The following is a 20,467-nucleotide window of genomic DNA, read 5'->3' on the forward strand; positions in this document are numbered from 1 at the left end:
TAGTGCACCTATGCCCTTGGAGCGTGAACGTCACAGGTGTCCCTCATTTTTAAAACACGATAGAAGGAGCTAGAGCATTGGGCGTTCCCTCCTGATGTGTGGAAGGCCACATCTAGCTTCAGCTGGGGCTTTTCCTGTACCCAGGCCAATTAGGCTCTGAGAAAGCAGCAGTATGTCCTAGTAGGCAGTTTCTCTCCAGGTAGACGTCATTAAAGATCAGAATGAGCTGGTCTATTTAAATGGCTTCCTCCAGAGACTGAATTCACCAAGCACAGGGCCAACATGGTTTGGCACCCTATCCTCTGCATCTATAGCATAGCTTTCAACTTAGTGTTTTTATGGGATGCAAGTGTGTAGATGAGTAGGTCTCCGATTCTTGTGCCTTGTCATGGGGCTCTAATCCTTCTGTTGGTTTGCCTTGTGGAACTTGAATTTGATGGTTTTTGTTTTATGATTGGTTGTTTTCTCTTAGAAGCCTATCCTTTTCTAATGAGAGACGGAAAGTAGATCTAGAGGGAAGAGGAGGTGAGGTAGGGTTAGGAAGAGTAGAGGGAGAGGGGACCATAATTATGATATATTGTATGAGAAAATAATCTATTTTCAAGAAAAGAAAAAAAGAAAAGAAAAATATGGCCCCCTTTCCCTTTCTTTACATTATAAGTATGAGGGAATTTTCTTGATCAAGTTCTACTGCAGAAACCTATTCAAGCTCCTGGAGTTAAAAAGTCACAAAAGCATCAGAGCCACTTGTGACTAGGTCACCTGGGAGTGTCAGCTCCCACATACGTGTCCATCTATCTTACAAAAACTGGTCAGTTAAGTTCAGCCCCAGTCCCTGTAGAGGCCTCATGGTTTCTCATGTTGTAACTTGTGCATCTCCCAGCTGTATTTCCAGGGCAGGGGCAGCAGTTTACCTTCTGACCTTATCTATTTCACTAGTCTAAGAATTGTTGGATTTCTAGCCTGTTGGGCTTTTTACTTTAAAACTCCACATTTGCCTATACCCTGTGCTGTTGGGCATGGTATACTCAGGGCGGAACAGTTAGACCATCTGGTATACCCAGGGCAGAGCAGTCAGACCATATGCACCAACACATCCTTGCTTCCCTACCTGACCTGTTGTCTTCTACTTTGAAGATCTCTGTGGGAAAGATGAATCATTTGGAGATTCATTACCACTCTGACTCCATCTTTCTTGGACAACTCCTCTGCCTTTAATCTTGATTCTGTGTAGGGCTCTTAGGAAATCTTCTATTCTGAGATCATTTATCACAGGTCCTTCACTACAAATTGTTAGGTCAATAGAACATTTCTTATTCAGACATTAGTGGTTTTGAATGGCTGAACATATCCAAGGCTTTGGTTGCTTATTTGTATTTTGTGGAAACTATAGAAATAATGTCCAAAGGAGGCTCAGACAATGAACGTGCAGACACCTACATGTGTGCTTGAGACTTAAGGGATGACGTGGAGACTGGAGATGTCTCCATGACCATCTTCCAAAGCTACTTGCCCCTCAGCCACTCTTGGCTTTGCATACTGCCTGTTTCATTCGGGTCCTGAACTGTTCCTGCATTAGGGAAACAAACTTGGCTCAGTTACAGCACAATCAGTTCCTTGCCATCCCATATGTGAACCTATGGTTTAAATATGGATACCAGACACTACATGGTACTTTCTCGGGTAATTTGTTGGAGGTTCTTGTCCCATTGTCTCTACAGCTTTCATTTCCTTCTTTGTTTCCCCTGCTAGTCAGTTCTACTCTTCATCCTGTTCCCTTCTCTGCATGGGGACCTTTTCCTTAATGGCCATGGTGTGTTCTCAGTCCCACAATGCTTTCCGTCCTTCCCACTTGTCCTGTTTGTTGCTGAGCAGACCGATGGGAAGACAGAAAGTTTCTGTTTCTCTTGTAGTGACTCCTCACTTCACCATCTTGCTTTGATTAATCATTCTGAATGTCACTATGAATGTAACTAGTTCTTGTGAGTCTCGTGTGCCCTTTGAGGGGGCAGTCTGTCTTTGGTCTCCAGCCCTGCACGCCAGACTCATTTCAACTCCGCCTAACTTCAGGTCTACATCTTAGCCTGGCTCTACAAATATGTTGAGAATGAAGCAATTCTATTTCTTTGAGGATTTCCCCTGTGCCCAGAGTTGTCAAAGATAAAAATTCTGAACAAATTCATCTCCAAACACTTAATAAAAACAACTATCGAAGTGTATCCCATGTCTCACTGTTCCTTTCTTTTGAAAGGGGGTAGAAGGGCTAAAACATTCGTCACTACTGTTCTTCAGCTCTTGCTCTTTTGAAGATTCCCCCTCTCCCCCATGGCCAAACAGCTGAGTCATCTGGGTACAGGACAGAGGTGACTTGGTACCCAGGTGACAGCCTCTATATAAAAGCTCCCTCTTCGTGGCTCAAAATTCAGGGAGAAGTCAGTGTGGCTGGCAGATTTAACAGCCTGTTTTGACTTTTAAAAATGTCCAAGTCAAAATGTCAATTGCCTTTTTCTGTGTATAAGGGTAATTTCCCTTCTGGAGCATTGGGAGATGTGTGTGTGTGTGTGTGTGTGTGTGTGTGTGTGTGTACACAAACTGTGTGAGTATTCACTTTTCCTTCCCCACATTGTCCATCTGTGTGTACAAGAAATTCCCCTGGGAGAATGAGAAAGGCTTTCCACTCTTCAGCAGGCATCAGGGAGTGTGGGCACTGGTGTCTGAGACGCCGCTATCCCTCCTTCGCTGTTGACCACAGTAGGGGCATCTTCATGCATCGTGACTCACTTTAGTAGCCAATGACAGTCTCATTTGTTAACTTTGTACTCACATTTGTTCTTTACACAAATTATTTCTGATCCTTTCAGTCATTTTGCCATGCAGATGATGATACTTGGATTCTGGACCTGAATTATAAATATCCTAACTCTCCATTGCTTTGATTAACCAAGTCAAAAGAATAAGTGTTTTCACCAAGCTATTCTCTTTCTAATGAATACTTTCCAGATTAAAGGTGAATTACTATCCTAATGTAGCCTGGATATTTTCTTAAAAATGCACAATCGTCCAAGCCTACAGGCTTTATTTATCCTTATTTCTTCTGTAAGACCTTAGATAAGGATGGCGAAGTGGCTCTGTTGGTAAAGATGCTTCCTTCTTAGCCTGGGTTAACCCTAGACACCTGCATGGCCTGAGGGAGGACTGACTCCCGAAAGCTAAATACTAGTCACCTTAAAAAAGAAAAACAAAAAGAGATCAAGGTCAGTTAATGTATTTATTCTTCAGAGTGCCTCATTTTTTTTTTCCGGCCATTATTGTGCAGATGAATGGCAGGGATTACAGAATGAACCAACTAGTCAGAGGCTGAGGCGCACTTTGCTGTTGCTGTCGCTCTCCTTAGTGTGGGTACTCCACAAGCTTCCATGATTGGCTTCTGTTCCCAGGCTTCTACCACAGCAGTTTTCTACACCCTCAGCTTCCAGCTGACCAAGCTCAGACTGCACCTGAATCCACCTCCCTTTGTTCTTGCTGCCCTAGCTCTGCCCCTGCTTGTCTCCCAATTGGCTTACCATAAGAGTGGGCTTCTTTGCTGTCCTGCCTGGAATCAGCCTCAGTCACAGAGCTTTGGTCTGAACCTTGGGATCATGGTTCTCAGCCTACTTGTCTCCTCCCTGGTAGTCAAAGACCTGACTTTGGAGCAGTAGAGAATTTTGGGCAAAGAGCATCTCCTGACTCTTCCTTAAGGACCTAAAACTTGTTTTTTTTTTTTTTTTTCTTCTTCTTCTTCTTCTTCTATGCCTTCTTCAACAGCAGTGTCTTGTTGCCTTTCTAGGCAAAGATTACTTATCCCTTCTCCAAATCCGATTTATTTTCATTGCTTATCTAAATCAACATTCTTTTGTTTTATCCAAGGGGCCAGATTTTCTACTTTATCTGGGTAGCATATGACTTTTGCCTTGCAGGAGACAGCTCTGAGGGAGATGGCAGGACATCCTGTTGGCCCCCTAGCACAGCTGACTGCCTGCCCTGTAGGTCTATGCAGCAAAAGGCAGGTCTGGTGTTGTACTCTATTCCCAGGATCCCAATGTGGGGATTAATAGGAAGGAACTTATCTCAGTACACATTCTGCTCTGCTGGAAAGCAGTAGGATGGACACAGTATCTGGTTGACCGTGCTACCTGAGATGCCGTCTCAAGGAACCTGAACTCTACATGCAACAGGTACTGTAGAGCTGATTTGCTCTGCACTTTGTAAAGAATCCAATTTATACACAGCCGGGAAGAGAATAATAGGCGTTTTAAACAAAAGGCACCCAAAGCCACAGTGCACGAGTCTAAGTAAGAGACAAACTAGGTCACTACAAAGTAGTTTGCTTCACAACTTCTTAGTTTTTCCAAGAAATGATTTATGAGGCTAATGTCCTTTGCAACAGCTAGGTTTTGAAAATACTAAATGACTCTGGGTTCCCTTTTAAAATGGAAAGGATGTGATTCACAGGTATTTGTGAAGTTCAATTATATTTCTCTCTTACTGATACAATGGCTGGAAGCCATGTATTGTGGAGACCTGTTGTCTGTTGACAGCTGAAGTGATAATATTGTCTTCAAAATGAGTTTGTTGATAGCTGTTCCAATGCTCCAAATGAATATTTAGATTAGCTCCCCGTGAGCTGTCATGTCAGGATTCCTGGATGTGTTCCTTTTATGAGCACTTCCCCACCAGCCTGGTCCCACAGCCCCATCAGCCCCAAATAACACACAGAGATGCTGTATAATTTATGAACCTGTTGGCCAATGTGAATGGTTTCTTATTGGCTGGCTCTGACCTAATTATTAGCACATTTTTTTGATTAATCTAAGTATTTCCATGTGGTCTTGGCTTACTGGGAATGCCAGACCTGCATCTCCTTTGCCTGCTTGTTCCCTTCCTTGGACACAGTATTTTATAATACCTTGGTCCCATCATATTCTCTTCTATCCTGTCAAATGTGTCAAGAGAGGATTAGGTTGAGCTATATGAGGTTTGCTTCAGCACAGTTTACACAGGAACATGGAAGACGCTAATCTCTGTCTGAGATAGCCTGGGCAGAACTGTGAACCATTTTCTTTTTTCTTTATTCATACAAAGATGTACCCACACAGGGAGCAACCCTCAACCAAGAGGCTGTGGTTTGATATGCTTTGTGAGGGCCATCAGGAATACATATTCTCATAGAAGTGAGCCTGGTGCCACGTGTCCCTTCCAGGTCCCTCACTGGTAAGACCAGGTGAGAACATGAACTGAAGTGACATGGGAAATCAAAACACTGAGCCATTGTTTTTTTTTAACGGTATGAAATAACAGGCAGAATTCTCATCTGGATTGGTCTTGGGATATTAATTCACTCAATCAGTCTACACGGGGAGGCAGCTACAGAAGTGTAAGATATGGTACCAGAAGGAAAGTGTCCATGTGTTCATTCTCCTCTTTGAGATTCTGTTACCACAGTGATAAACGATGATGGTGATAGTGGCTCTCTTCCAAAATAGATGGATGTTACTTAATACAGGTGAACCTATTGAGGCCATTTGTCTGGCTTTCTATTTAAGACCAAATCTCATAATATAGCCCAAGCTACACTTGAATTCATGATCCTTCTGACTCAGCCTGCCCAGTTCTAGGATTAATGCTTACAACCCTTTAGCTGCAACCTCAGGACCGCCACCTGCAGCGGTCTGTTTTTCCATGTCTGTTTTTCTCCCTAAAACATAACTGTCCCTCTTCTTTAAAGGGTTATTTGTTTATATGTAGGGACTTGGACACATGAGTGTGCCAGTAGAGGCCAGAGGCATGGGATCCCTCTGGATCTGGAGCTGCAGCTGGTTGTGAGACATCCAACATGGATCCTGGGATTTAAACTTGTTTCCTTTGCAAGAGCAGTATATGCTCCTAACTGCTGAGCCGTCCCCCAGCCCCTAGATTCCATTTCTTAAAAATCACCCTTAAATGACTAAGATCCACTTCAGTTGCTGTTATCCAGAGTCATTTCCATAGTTACAAGCATCAGTGGTACTGAGAAAGCTTTACATCTGGGAGCACACTTCTCCTCTTTACCTTCTGCTGCATGTCTCCTTGCCGTGGGCCTCTGCTCCCTACAGCATCCTTGTTACTGGAGCCCAAAGCCTGAGCCCTGGCAGCCTAACCAGCTAGCCTTGGCCATTGGCCTTGCATATGCCAATTAAAAAGGCAAGCAATAACAGAAAGCAGAAAAGGGAGATTTTCCATGGGAAGAAGACCAAACAATGAGATCCAGGGTCAGCCTCCCCAGCAGGGTATTGGCATGACATTTTGTGTTAAATAGAGGGCAAGAAGAATGATGGCTCAACAGTCCTGGTCATGGTATGGGTCTGACCAAAACTGGCTCATTGTGTCTCAGAATCTGACATCTGGTATGTCCTACAGGTTTTCAGCACTTTGAGAAACCTCTTTCAGAGAGACAAGTTCTTTCCCAGGTGGGTACCAGATTTCAAATCTTTTTCTTCCCCAGCATGAGACTCCGAGAAAACTCCAAATCCTTGGGAAATTTCTAATTACTGTCTCTTTGAATGCCTTCACGCCTGCAGGGATGATTACGCCATCAGTGACATCCAACCATTTGCTGTTCTGGATCTCTGAGGGCATGGGTGTGCAACCTTCAGTCCTTGGAAGTACCATTGGCTTCGATCAGATGTGTCGTCTACAGGCACTGTCTTAAGTTCTCTCCTGAACTCTTGGCCTTCTCTGGCACTAAAAAGGTTAGACCAAGATCATCCTTTGCTGCTAACTCACTGTGACTTCAGCAGGTTGCCCTTTTCACTTTTGCATTCTCTACTCTCTCCTTCTAAATCATCATTCACTCTTTGGTCTTATTTTTTTTTTCTTTGTTGTGCCAGAGACCCTTTGTAATATTTAGCACTGTCCCCTGACTTGCAAATTTGAAAAATTACCTCTACTTTTGTTTCCATCCTAGGCATGTGCCTCTTTTTAGCAGCATTTTAACAGGTATTCACTGCTTTTATACTCTTCAAACTGACAGTGCACTGATGTTCATAAAATATCTCAGACTGAGTACAAATCCTGCTCTCCTATTCCTGAGTAACTAATGGTGTGTGACTGCTAACACTGTCTTCTGCACTGGGCTTTGTGGGTCTCCTAAACCCTGTTTTGTTCATACCAGTGACCATCTTTAATTTATAAGCAGAGGCATTCCTGTATTAAGAGGGACGGGAGACATAAAAGGAGAGAAGACTTTGTGATCTTATACCATGACTGGTAAGTAACGACATACACATGCAGAATGGCCGGAGATATCACAACCACCATCCAGTCTAGACACAAAAGTGCTCCTGAAGACCTTACAGATCCTACATTAGGTGGCATATAATAAGAGGGAAGGAAGATGAAGGTCCCTCTTTGGGTTCTTAGTCTCCTTAATAAGTAATTTTAAAGTAGAACCTCAAGGACTGGACTTTGAGAGAAAAAGCACACGGACATGCCAGCTATGACTGTTGGCATCTGCTGGAGGGAAGGAGCTGGAAGAGGAGAGGAAAAGGTTGTTGTTCTTTAGTTACAGTTATAAGAATAAAAGCTTGGAAGGGGTGGGGGTGAGTGGTCCTGGGTGAGGATCCCAAGTGAGTGGGTTCCCAAGGTAAGGGACCACGTGGGAGAGCATAGCAGGTTGCATAGCAGGTGAGGGTGACCAGGGCTGGAGGAGGAGGGAATAACACGCCAGGCAGATAGAGCTTAAATGAGTTTATTTAGAAAGAAAGAGGGGAAGGGGGGGGAGAGAAAAAGAGAGGGGGGTAGTTGGTGGCCAACCAAAAGCAGGAAAGAGAGAGGAAGAGAAAGCAAAAGAGAGCCTAAGTGGATAGGGTCTGACTTCTAAAGGGGTCCTTTATACCTGCCTGCAGACTAGTACTCATGGAACTTTGGGCTGACCAGAGTACTGCCTGAGCACATTCTGCCAGGTGATAGGGGCAGGCCAACAAAATGCCTGAATCCTTACAGATGTGACTTTTGACTCAGGCTGGTGTGTTCAGCAGTGGAGGTCAGCAAGCAGCAACATGACCTAGCAGCAGGCAGGCTTAGCTGTATGGTGATGGCTCTCTGAGAGCCTGCCAGAGGGCAGGGTTCCTGTGAAGGAATACACTACCTCACTAAGTGGATAATTATTCCTCCCATCTCTTTAACATGGCTTTAGGTAATCCAGCCTTCTTAAAGGATTGTGTTTTGGCCCTGTGATCAACAGGCCCAGCTGGATTAACTCTTAATGGAGGACACAACACTATATAATGTTCTAATCTTTGGAGAAGTTCAGGATGTCCTATCTTCACCCAGGTCCAGAGGTAGATTCCATTAGGGAAGGCCCATCCTGGAAGGTCTTTAAGGTATCTTTCACACTGATCCCTTAATGGAGGGGGAATCCATTGGGGAATAGATAAAATCCATTTCCATCATGGAAATCCAGAGAGCCAGCTCCAAATCTGTCCACCAGGGGGAGGTCATGTCTAGACTGGAGTGTCAAAGACACCTTCATAGAGAGCTCCTAGTTCAGTGGTTCTCAATCTGTGGGTCGTGACCGCCTCTCCCCATCCCATTGCATACCAGATAGATATTTACATTTAGATTCATAACCATGGCAAATTACAGTTATGAAGTAGCAACAAAAATAATGTTATGGTTGGGGTCAGCATAGCATGAGGAGCTGTATTAAAGGGTGGCAGCGTTAGGAAGGTTGAGCACTACCACTCTAGGTGGAAGTGCTCACTTAGGAGGAGAGAGAACAAGGAACTAAGAGTCAGAGCCCTCTTATGGCATTCAGCAAGGACTTTCCTAGAACTGTAGCTTTTGGGGACCTTGTCTTAAGCTGCCTAGACAGTTTTCATCTTCTGTTCTCATCAAAAGAGACATGCTTAGATGACTTCATCAGAAACGGAGGCTCCCCGATGGCCAGGACCAAGATGGATGGAAGTCCTTGCAGAAGTTTCATGCTGTTTTGTGTGTGTTCATGTAAGGGCTGTGGAGTGAACCCAGGACCTGTCTTGTGCTAGGCAAGTGTTCTACCACGGAGCTACAATGCCCAGCCCCATCAATAATATCTACCCTGTATGTGTTTGAAGTTCTCTGGTGTGGGTCTTACATGTTCCTTACTAGGTTTATTTCCAAACAACATAAAATCATGATTGTCACTGTCGACAGGGATCACTGAATTTTTTCACATGTACTGAACAGGTATCCAGACAGATATGGAGGCCTTGCCTCCATAGATAGCATCTATTAAACACAGAACTATCAAGTGGCCCAGGCAAGTTGCAGAGTGCCATGGGAGCTATAGCCTACAGAGATGCTCATCTGGGTGTTTGCCCAGTGTGATGTCTCCAGGAGGAGGGGGGGCTCCCACTAGAGGTCCACTGTCTGGATAGCTGGTACAGTCTAGCCCTGAGAATGAAAATTCACCCTCCCCTCTCTTTCCTTGACTTAAAAACATGTTTCCGTGGGGTCATAAAATCTGAAAAATTAAAAGGAGCATGGGCATTCTCTTTCTTGGGGAAAGAGTGCCTCACTGCAGAGTTTTCCAGGAGTTGAATCCTTAGTCAAAGTGCTACATTTACAAAGATCAGAAAGGAGTCCATGGAATGATGGAGAAACCAGAGCAAGCACCACCCGCCTAGCAGGGATGAGCTGTGTCAGAGGTTTTCTCGGAACAGGCACTGAGTGCATTTCTCTTTCCACTGCCCACTTCCTATCAGACGAGTGAGACCCACTCATCAGGATCCAGTGCTGAGATAATACAATTTGCCAGAGCATGCTTCTGCTCAGCGGAAGGGCAGGGCCTGCCGCCACCGAGCTCTCTCAACTGCTTTTAGCTGCCTTCCGTGTTAAAGAGGTCAGAGATTTGAAGAAAGTGTGCGTGTGTCTGTCTGTCTCTGTGTGTATGTGTGTGTCTTTCTTAGTGGACAAAACTGGAAAACTTGTTTATTTCCTCTAAAAAATTGCACACAGACTCTTTTGTTTTCTTTTCTTTTTGAGATTATAATTTGATTATAATACTTCTCCCTTCCTGTTCCCCCACCCCCATATACCCTCCCTATTCCCCTTCAAATTCGTGTTCTCTCTCTGTCTCTCTCCCTCTCTCACTAATTGCTATTGCATGCATATTGGCATGACATAGACTTTAAAGGTCTGCTCAGTTAAGAACTCGGAGTTTGTGATGTTGAAATGTTCACCTATGTGAGCAGCTGGTTCACATCCTATGACTGTGGTTAACGTTAGGGCAAGTGTAGAATATCGAGCTCTCGGAATCCCAGGAGGTGATGAGAGGATTTCTGAACACCAAAGGCCAAGTGTTTCCAGAGAGAAATAGAAATTAGAAAACCTCTGACATGGGTGCAGAGGGGGAGGTCCTGAAATTGTAAAGACTCTACTCTCCCATTTAGCCCTTCAGGCCTTCGCACCAGGAGAGAGGGCAGTGGGCAGGAGAATAAGATTCAGACCACTCATGTGTACAGCGAAAGCAGGGCCACTCTGTGGTGGAAGCAGGGCTGATTCGCTTTACTGAGTTCCCAACAGCATGCTCGAGGCCCCACTTCCTCTATCCCTGCGGATGACTATGAGGGACACCGCCTTGTGTATAAATAAGCAAAACATATGTGTGCAGGATTCCCCTCAGCAGGCCACCTAGAAGAGCCTGCTCTCAAAAAATACAAGACCTCCCCTAAGTGGAATCTAAGGTCTAACAGCACAGTGGTAAGCTTGGGCTTGCTGACATCTGGATGTCGACTGCGTGCAAACACTAGACTGTTCTTTGTGCCTGGGAAGACTGCACGATGCTCATCGTTGCACAGGCTCTGGGGCTCTGCCTCTGCATGTGTTAGAGCTGACAGAATTGGAGCTTGCACACAGCTGTCGGTCCGGAGCACATTCTCTTCCTGCCCAGCCATGCTTTGGCAATTCAGGGAACCCCATCTCTCTTCTTTCTGTTCCCCTACTATGCCCTTTGTTGACTTACTTGGCTTTTAGGTTTTGTATTTCATTGTAATTCTGAGTTATTCAGAATAAGAAGTTATGAATTGTCCCCTGCTAGAAACTTGTCAATGGCTTCCCCTTGGGAAAGGTTACAATCATAATGTCCATGATGTGGCTACAATCTCTTTGTCCTTAGATCCCTCTCTCCCATTCTTCATGCTCAATCATTCAGTTCCTGTTGCTCTTCATGCCTTTTTGTGACACTGAAACTTTGCTCATTGGGTTCAGACCCTGCTCCCTGGTGTCATCCTGTGATCAGTGGCCACAGCAGCCACTGATTTTGGTGGAAGTGTAGCATTCCCAGCCCCAATCAGACCAAGTGACCTAGATGTGTCATGATCTGAGAAGCTCTTTCTCATAGCCTATTATTCTTCAAAACTCACCTCCAGGAAGCTGAGGCCAGAGCTTCTGAATGTCGTTCCAAGACTTGTATGTGGGTAGAGTGGGGCTTTCAGGGGAGTTTCTTCTTCAGCTGCATACCTACATGAGGCAGAGTTCCTTTGTAAACTTCAGCAAAAACAGTCATCCCAGCACAGCAGATCCAGAAACAGATGTGAGAAGCCAGCTGTGCCTGACACTCAGAAGATCCATGTTCAGATGTGGTGTGCACACCTGCGATGTGGTGTGCACACCTGTGATGTGTTAATGCACACCTGTAATGTGTGGTGCACACCTGTGCTCTCAGATGTGGTACACACCTGTGATATGGTGGTGCATACCTGCGATGTGATGTACACACCTGCGATGTGTGGTGCACACCTGTGATGTGTGGTGCACACCTGTGATGTGTGGTGCACACCTGTGATGTGTGGTGCACACCTGTTATGTGGTGGTACACACCTGTGATGTGTGGTACACACCTGCACTCTCAGATATGATACACACCTGCAATGTGTTAGTGCACATCTGTGATGTGGTGGTTCACACCTGCGATGTGGTGGTTCACACCTGTGATGTGGTGGTACACACCTGTGATGTATGGTGCACACCTGCGATGTGGTGGTACACACCTGTGATGTGTGGTGCACACCTACGATGTGTTAGTGCACACCTGTGATGTGGTGGTTCACACCTGCGCTCTCAGATGTGGTACATACCTGCCATGTGTTAGTGCACACCTGCGATGTGTTAGTGCACACCTGTAATGTGTGGTGCACACCTGCGCTCTCAGATGTGGTACACACCTGTGATGTGGTGGTACACACCTGTGATGTGTGGTGCACACCTGCGCTCTCAGATGTGGTACACACCTGTGATGTGGTGGTACACACCTGCACTCTCAGCACATCAAGGAGGGAGGCAGGAGAACCAAGAGTTCAGCTCAGCTTCAGCTGCCTAGTGAGTTTTGGGCTAGCCTGGGCTACAGGTGACCCTGCCTCAAATAAACAAGCATCGTGATCATGATCATCATCATCAACAACAACAAAACACCCCAAGGGTGAATATATAAAAAAACAGTGTTACTCTACAAGGATTTTTTTATGAACTTTAAAAAAGTATAATTTTCTTTCATAAGATAAATATTACTTTAATAGGTAGTTGGTTTAATATGCATATGTCTCATAGTATTAACAACTATATTTCATATTTATCAGATAACCTGAAATGTATAATTTCATGTTAATTTGTTACTATTTAATATTTAATGGATTATTGAAAATATTTGGGTTTGAACTTCCTACAAAGGCTGTAGTCCACACAGACAAAAGCACTCTGGAGTCCTTAGTATTTTTACTGTCTTGACATGAAAAGTTTGAGATCCATTTTTCTGGGATTAGTTAAGTGTCCCTCCTCAGCAGGCCTACAGAACTCCATCTGTGGTCCAGGAGAAACAAAGCAAAACTCAAGTTACAGCACGCTGAAGGTGATGGGAGGTACTACACGTTTTCCTCAGTGGTAGCACCTCTTCCTTTACCTACACACTGTTTCCACCAATGGTATCGCCTTTTACTTTACCAATGAAAGTCAATTTCCCTCTGAAGAAGAGGTGATTGGAAATGAAAACATGTGAAGTGCTGTATCAAATCTCTGATACATGAGATACCTTGGTCAACGTTAGGTGAGCTATCTGTAGGGTAGTTTCCTCATCATGGTACTGCATACGTTACTGGACTTCCTCTGGGTTGAGGAGGAAAACACACATGTAAACCCACTAGGGTACACCCAGAGCCTGCATGCTCTTGATCTGCACACAAACTGAACAGACTCAAATCTCTGGTTTTCAACTTCACAGATTAAGAGAACTGAGTTCCAAGGGGACAGAGAAGGCATAGTAGGTGGGAACACTGGCAAATGGAAGTGGCAGCTTATATGGGATATTAAGGATCAACAAAATTTGCAAAGTCAGGGCTGGAGAGATGGCTCAGTGGTAAGGAACACATTCAATGTGGACTCAATGCCAACCACTCTCCAGCGATCATCCAAGCTGTCAGTAGATTGGATCTAAAGTATCTCCCTTCCTGTGTCAGGAGCCTGCTTCTCTGTCTTCCCATCAAGCAGTGGGCACTCTCAAGCCTCTGTTGTGTGAGCCAATCTGACAAATCTCCTTTTAATAATATAGATACATCTACTGGTTCTGTTCTTCTCTTTAGACTCTCATTACCATCTGATAAGGTCAAGGTTTTGATTCAGGCAGAAAAGTGAACAATAATATTAACATGTTAACATGTCGTGTATATTGGATATATATAAATGAATATATACAGGAGCAGGGTCTCACTATATGGCTTAGACTGGCATCTCATACTTACTTGTAGCCCTCCTGCCGCAATCTCCCAAGTGCTAGGATTACAGGTGTGTGCCATTATCCCTGTTCATAAGCACTCATTTTTGTAAGTTTATGTGACTGAGCATGCCATTTGTCAAGACCTTGGGGTCTTGGCATAGTCACGACAAAGTCCAGCAAGAACACACTACATCACAACAGCGAGGGCTTCTGCGATTTGGAAGAACAGCACAATTTGAACACAGGATTGAAGCCCATGTGACATGTATGAAGGATATACCTTTTACACATTGAACAAAGTGGCCATGCTAGATCTGCCTGTTGATCTTTTCCCCGGATGAGAACATTGGTCCATTCACCTAATCAGTTCAGCTAGAGTGACCAAATGATCCTGAAAGCAGCTCAAATGACTGTCTGGATTCTTCCTCCTTGGAGCCTGGCTGGCTGCTTATCATTAATAGAGGTGGCAGAGTTAGCAGTTGTTCCTTCAGCATGAGATCTTCAAATATATAGGATGGAATAATCAACAGAGACACACACAAGTCATCTAGTGTCTCTATAATTATTTCTCCATTTTTTACTGCCAAAGAAGTTGGGGATGGCAACCTCAGTTTTAAAGGGATCACACTTTAAATTGAATTAAATTTCTTCAGTAAATCTAAACCAAAGAAAATCACAATTAAATAACAATACCATCACCAAATAAAACAGTAGCTCTGCCACAAATGCATTCCCTTGAGTATCTAATCTCTGACAATGTGGTAAGAGTCATAGCTTTTGCCCCCCAGAAAAATGAAAACCCACAAATGAATTACATCCAATTTCACGGGTCTCAGATTAAGAAAAGCTGTTATGTCTTCTCCTGCAGTGATCAGTTTATCTCAGAAAGGGAGGGTGAAAAATAGGATGAGGTTCTAAGGGTGACAGCACCTGGAAATGCAGCCACTTTGTTTAAAAAAAAAAATGCTTTGCAAATGATTTTTGCTTGTTTCGGTAATCCTATGCTACATGCCATTAGCAGTTGGGCTACTGTTCTTGTAATTTGTTGAGAACAACTGATAACTAATAAGAAAGAAAGGGGAGACAGGAACAGAAAGAAGCGGAGGAGAGGAAAAGCTGGGGTGACCTGGGAGGACAAGTGACCTAACAAAGGCTCCCTCAACCAAAGTTCTCCCTGCAGCAGTTTCACTAGAGATCAAGCCAAAGGGAGCGGACACAGTGGTGCCATTTCCCCACTGCTTGGCAAGGTTCTGAAAGATGTTTTTGGGGAGCTGTGGTCTGTCATCTTCCCTTTCTCTGCTGGACAGGAGACGAAGCCAGAAGACCAGGACTGTGCCTCTAGAGAGCCGATAAACAGGACTCCTTCCATGGGGATGTTTACTTTGCAGAAGTGATGTCAAAATTCACTAGGGTCAAGGCTGGGTCCAGAGCTTTCAGGGGACAGTCTGAACATAGTCATCATTCGTGCTTTTACTTAAAGACGCCACACATGAAAGGCAAAGACATTTTCAACGCAAACAGTTGAAGACTCAAAGTTTTCTGCCAGACTCCATAGATGAGCTTCCAACTTAGCTATGCACAGGGCATATTCTACCTTCAGCTCCACTCCAGCCCCACCAAGCCCCGCCCCACCCAGCCCCAGACCCACTCCAGCCCCGCCCCAGTCCCACTCCGGCCTGACCCAGCTCCACTCCAGCCCCACCCCAGCCTCACCCAGTCCCACTCCCACAGGCAATACAGGCAAAGAGAATGCTCCATTTCCAAACTGCCAGGGTGTTATTTCTCCCACAAATAAAAATAAGATGCAAGAATGGAAGGGAAATGAGTTTCTTATGGTGCTTAAAGTGAAATCACAAAAGCAAACTTGTTTACTTGGGACAGCTCCGACTGCCCATCGCTCATCGTGAGATACATCCACAGAGCTGTAATCTTGTTCTCACCCACTGAGTGTTTGCTTCTCCCCACATTTCCTCAGGCCGTCCTCTTTGGAGGCTGGCAGGTGGTTCCCTTTTACTTCATGCTCTAATACATTTCTCTCTCAAGATCTCACATACGGCCAGCTTGGGACCGCTGAGCTTAGGGGCTACCAATCAGTAGGAAAATGCTACAGCAATTTCTTTTCTCACCAAAAGAATGATGAGACTTTTAAGCTTATCAAACCCAGGTTGGGAGTGGGGGAGAAGTCCAGAATTCGTTTTCATTTTGAGTCTCCAGGCTGTTTTCAATGCTTTGGTTCTCTCTGTTGCATCTGGTTTATTGAAATGAGGAGAAATTCCAAAGAGCTGAAGCAGCCAAAAGGCCCAGGACAGTCAACACTCTTGGATCAGGGCACTTGGTGTGTGATGGTATTTGGTTGTATGAAAAACGGAATTTATCTATTTATTTATTGGTATTTTTAGTTTTGTTGAGACAAGGTATCACTGTGTATCCCAGGCTAGTCTCAAACTCATGATCCTCCTGCCTCAGCCTCCCAAGTTCTGGGATTACAGGTACCTGAGTTTCAAGAAAATAGACTCTTTGTCCTGAACTAAACTCTGAGGAACATCTTTCCAATTGTGGAATTGGTGTGATAAGAAATGGCAGGCTGCTGAGAATAAGTGTCCCTGATGTCTAATGTAGACTTTCTTCCTAAGTAGTCTTCAGGCAATGGGATTCAAGCAGCTTTGGAATTGCCCGCAATGGAGCACATTGCACAGCCTACAGATAGCTCAGTAATTTGGAGAGTGACCTTTCCAGGTGCCTCAGCTGATCTAAACCTCTTCTAGAAGCTCCTCTTATTTCTGCTTCTTCAAGACAGGTGATCTGGTCTCAGAGTCTTCTCTGCAGTTTGTCTTTTCTGAGAGGGACTCTTGGCTTTCATTGCTTACTCTGACAGACTGGGAGGGGCCTAGTGAGTCTGGTCAGTTTCAGGGACTTCCTGGGGCTATTTGAGTTGTTTGCCTTCTTGATTAAGGAGCTTCCTGCAAGATGTGATGTTTCAGTCTGGTAGGAAACTGTTGCCCAACAGTCACCTCAGAGGCTGGCTCAGAGGAAGCTCACCTGGGAGCACCCTTAGGATCAGTGCCCATGGAGGAAGAGATGGGAGCAGGAATGAGCAAGAGAAGCTAGTGTCTGCTCAGTGTCAATAGCAGAATCAACCAAAACCACAGGGACTCAGTCCAGGCAGTGGCCTACTGCCTTCATTTACCAACTGCAATGGTCCAGGCAGTGTTCCGCTGCCTTCCTTCACTTATCCACTGCAGTGGGCATCAGTGGAGGGACTGTACCAAGTGCAAAGTGGTTCTGTGCCAGTGGCAGCACCGTCAGCAACTGGGAAGCTAAGTGCTTTCATTCTAAGAAGGGATCTGTGTGGCATGTGACAGCGTCCTCACAGCGTGCCTTCAGTTTCTCCCGAGAAAAATCTTGACTCAGCTGGCTAAGACAAAGAAAGGGACCAGGGATACTGCAGCCCCAGGCTGGTTAGCACAAGGGCTCTACAACATTTGCAAGGCCCTTTCCAACTTTCTGATCTGGTGGCTTAAGACATCACTTTCTCCCCCCCCCCAGGCTGTTTCTGCTCAGAGACACAGAAGGTGGAATAAGGGGTAACTGTATGAATGAGAAAACATGCCGGGCCCTGTGACTTTTATGTTGTAGAGAATAGTTACTCATGTCTTTCATTTTGTTTTGATAATATGTGTCACAGTCCTTGCCATTTTAACTATTCATAAGTGTTCATAAGTGTACAACTCAATGTCTTTAAGTGTAGTGGGTATCTACTCTGCCCATGACCTTGGACTATCTAGCCTGATAGAGCCGGTGCTTCTTGTCTGCCTACATGACCTCTTAGAAGGTAGGAGGGAGGGGGATCACACCCTCTTGGGTGATGAAGACCATGTGAAGCATCATATGATCCAGCTTTCCAAGGACTCTGCAACTGGATTTACTGTATCCTGTATTGGAGAGTGTATTTCCCCCTTTCATACCTTAGTAAATCCTTGATACCTCTTAAACTGAAGCATGTGGGTTTCTCATTACATTTAAGTGCATTCACAATGCAATATAACCATCTGTCATAGTTGGATTTTTGTCAGTTAGATCCAAACCTAGACATAGCTGGGGAGTGGGAATCACAATTGTGGAATTGCCTCCACCATCTACAGTTTAGCATCTGCTTTCCCTATCAGAATGTATCAGACATAAGTGTTGGCTCTGTTCCACAAGGGAACTGATTTTCATCTGTTGACTTCCCTGGAGTCTCACTGCTAAGGGAAGGACCTGGCATAGGGCAGGCACTTAATAAATCTGTTAGTCCAGCATTTTTCACAAGAGAAAGCTGGGACTCCACACAATGAAGTAATCTACTCAGGGTCACATAGCTCGGAAGTAGCTGAGTTGAATAGTTAAATGCTCTGTGATGTTTCATAACATTCAAAAACCCATTTAGCAAAGAGACAATACCAGTGGCCCCTCTCCAGTCTCCCTCCCTCCCACTGATTGAAGACAGGCATTTTAAATGAGCAGGGATTCCATGCTGGAGGACTTCTGGAGATTGTGGGCCATTGGCAAGAGCATTCAGACAGTGTTAAGGGAGCTGCTAAGCTATCTCTATGTTGGGTTTGTCCTGGGGCACAGAGGACAATGCCTGTAATTAAATGCAGACAAGCTGTGCTAGGCTGGCACTATGTCAGGAAGGCATCTTGTCCACATGGAACAGATTTAAAGAATCTGAAATGGTCAGGGAGTATAACAGTGTTGGGTATAAAGTAAACACATAGTCATCCCGCGTGGACTTGCCATGGCCCCTGACATTCCCCTTTGGTCCACACGATTGTGCATACAAGAGCCTCATAGGGGACCAGGACAGATACTCTGTTTGCAGTGGACCTGCTGTGCTTCATTGTGATGAGAATATCTAGGGTTTTGTTGTTGGGTTGGTTTCATATTGCTTCATCTTAGTGAATAACATCTCTTTCTCAGGAAATCCAGCAGATGTGGCTGGATGTGATCATGTTAGCCAGTAAGGCCCACAAATGTGTTTTTCTCTTGCACTTGAGAAAGCTGTCTTGTAGGCCCTCTCTCTCTGCACAAGGTGTTGGTGGCCTTGGCAGAGTGTGGCTTTGGGATCTGGAGCCATAGAGGGAAACTAGCTAGCTCATTTAGAAGGAGGAGGCACAGGGCTCTGAGTAGAGGTTGAATCCTGTAGGCTGGAGCCATACCAAGATGAACCCTCACAGGGTTGGAGCCAGGGGCAGGCCAGGGCAGCTCTTGAAGGTACAGGGTCCTGATGGCTGTCATGCTTGGATCCGTTGTGAGAATTGAGCAAGAGAAGTCCATGGCACACTAGCCCACTGCTCAGCAAGGTATTGGCTTAGAACAGGCCTCGGAGAGGAAGCTTTGAAAGGGTTGGGTTGTGAGAGAGAGAGGCCTGTGATGGTCAAAACACCTTCTGTTAGCAATGTCTCGCCTTCTTACTCCGTAGCCCAGGCTGGCCTCAAACTTACCATCTTCTCTCATCCTCCCGAGTGCAAGAGCATACCTGGGTCAACAACTTACTACTGAGTGATTAATTTTTAATATGACTATATGCTAATATCCACACTGACATTTCTGAGACAGCATCTTGTTCTATAGCCCAGGATAGTCTTGAGATCTTGATCTTCCTGCCACAGCCTCTTGAGCGCTGGGCTTACAGCCTGTCCTACCATACATGGGTTGCTTACCTTTTGTGCTGATTTGGAGCGTAACATCTGATGGATAGAGAGCACCTTTAGTGGTGAATCATACACTTCCTTACAGAATCATGCATATATAACTATTTAAGAAATACTGGTGGTTTCTTGAAATTATTCAAGCCTATCAGATTTGCTGGTGGAGAAATGTCCAGGAGCTAGCTAGCTTAGACTTACGGTTAACAGCATAAGTGTACCTCAGAGATGCATGGGGTTGGCTGGCATAGTCTTGACTATTTTACATGGAAATTCTTCCAAAGTCTACCGAAAAGCTGACCGCATCCTGCAGCTTCTGGCTGTCTCATTTCTCAGAACTGTGCCACTTGCCACACTTTTGTAGCCATGTGGGCTCATGACCCCACCCCATGTCCCCCAGACCTGGTGCCTGCTGATGGGTGGCATGGTGTCCTTCCTCATGGGTGCAAGGAGATCAGTGCTCACGTGTTTCATGCTCCCTGCACTGGTGTCCTGCTACTGCTGGGGAGAGACCTTGTGGAATTCCTTCCTCCTGGCTTCCATTCTCCGATACGCCATTGGCCTCAACGGTACCTAGCTGGTCAACAGCGCTGCCTACATGTATGGAAATGGGCCCTATGACAAGCATATCAGCCCTTGGCAGACCCCGCTTGTCTCTCTGGGGACCACTGGCAAGTGGGGTGTTGAGAGCCAATGGAGGAAAGGCAGTCTGGATGTTATTGACTTTGTGGGAGGGAAGGTTTTATGACTATAAGAAAGAGAGTGGAGGAGTATAAAGACATTGAACTTTGGTCTTGGCATCCTAACTCTTGACAAGTTAGCAGAGCGCTCTGATTTATGGTTTTCTTTTCTGTCAGGTGGGAAATAGCAACATCTTCCTTGTAGAGCATACAAACTGCTCAGTGCTGTGCTGGGGCAAAGAAGACAATCAATAAATAGTTTAATAGTCACTTTCATCATGAAAATTTCCCTACAGAAGCAGCAGTTGCTTTTCTCTCAGTCCTGACTACTCCAGATC

The 20,467-nt window shown here is 45.1% G+C and overlaps 1 protein-coding gene across 1 annotated transcript in view; it reads left to right on the forward strand.

Annotated features, from left to right (window-relative positions):
- Scd5 (stearoyl-CoA desaturase 5) overlaps positions 1-20,467 on the forward strand; it is a 130,169-nt gene that overhangs the window by 48,027 nt on the left and 61,675 nt on the right. The window contains 2 exon segments of the mRNA XM_051198568.1: positions 3,247-3,258; positions 19,908-20,120. Coding sequence (XP_051054525.1) covers positions 3,247-3,258; positions 19,908-20,120 — 225 coding nt within the window.

The sequence above is a fragment of the Phodopus roborovskii genome, unplaced genomic scaffold (assembly GCF_943737965.1).
Source record: "Phodopus roborovskii unplaced genomic scaffold, PHOROB, whole genome shotgun sequence".
NCBI classification, from domain to species: Eukaryota; Metazoa; Chordata; class Mammalia; order Rodentia; family Cricetidae; genus Phodopus; species Phodopus roborovskii.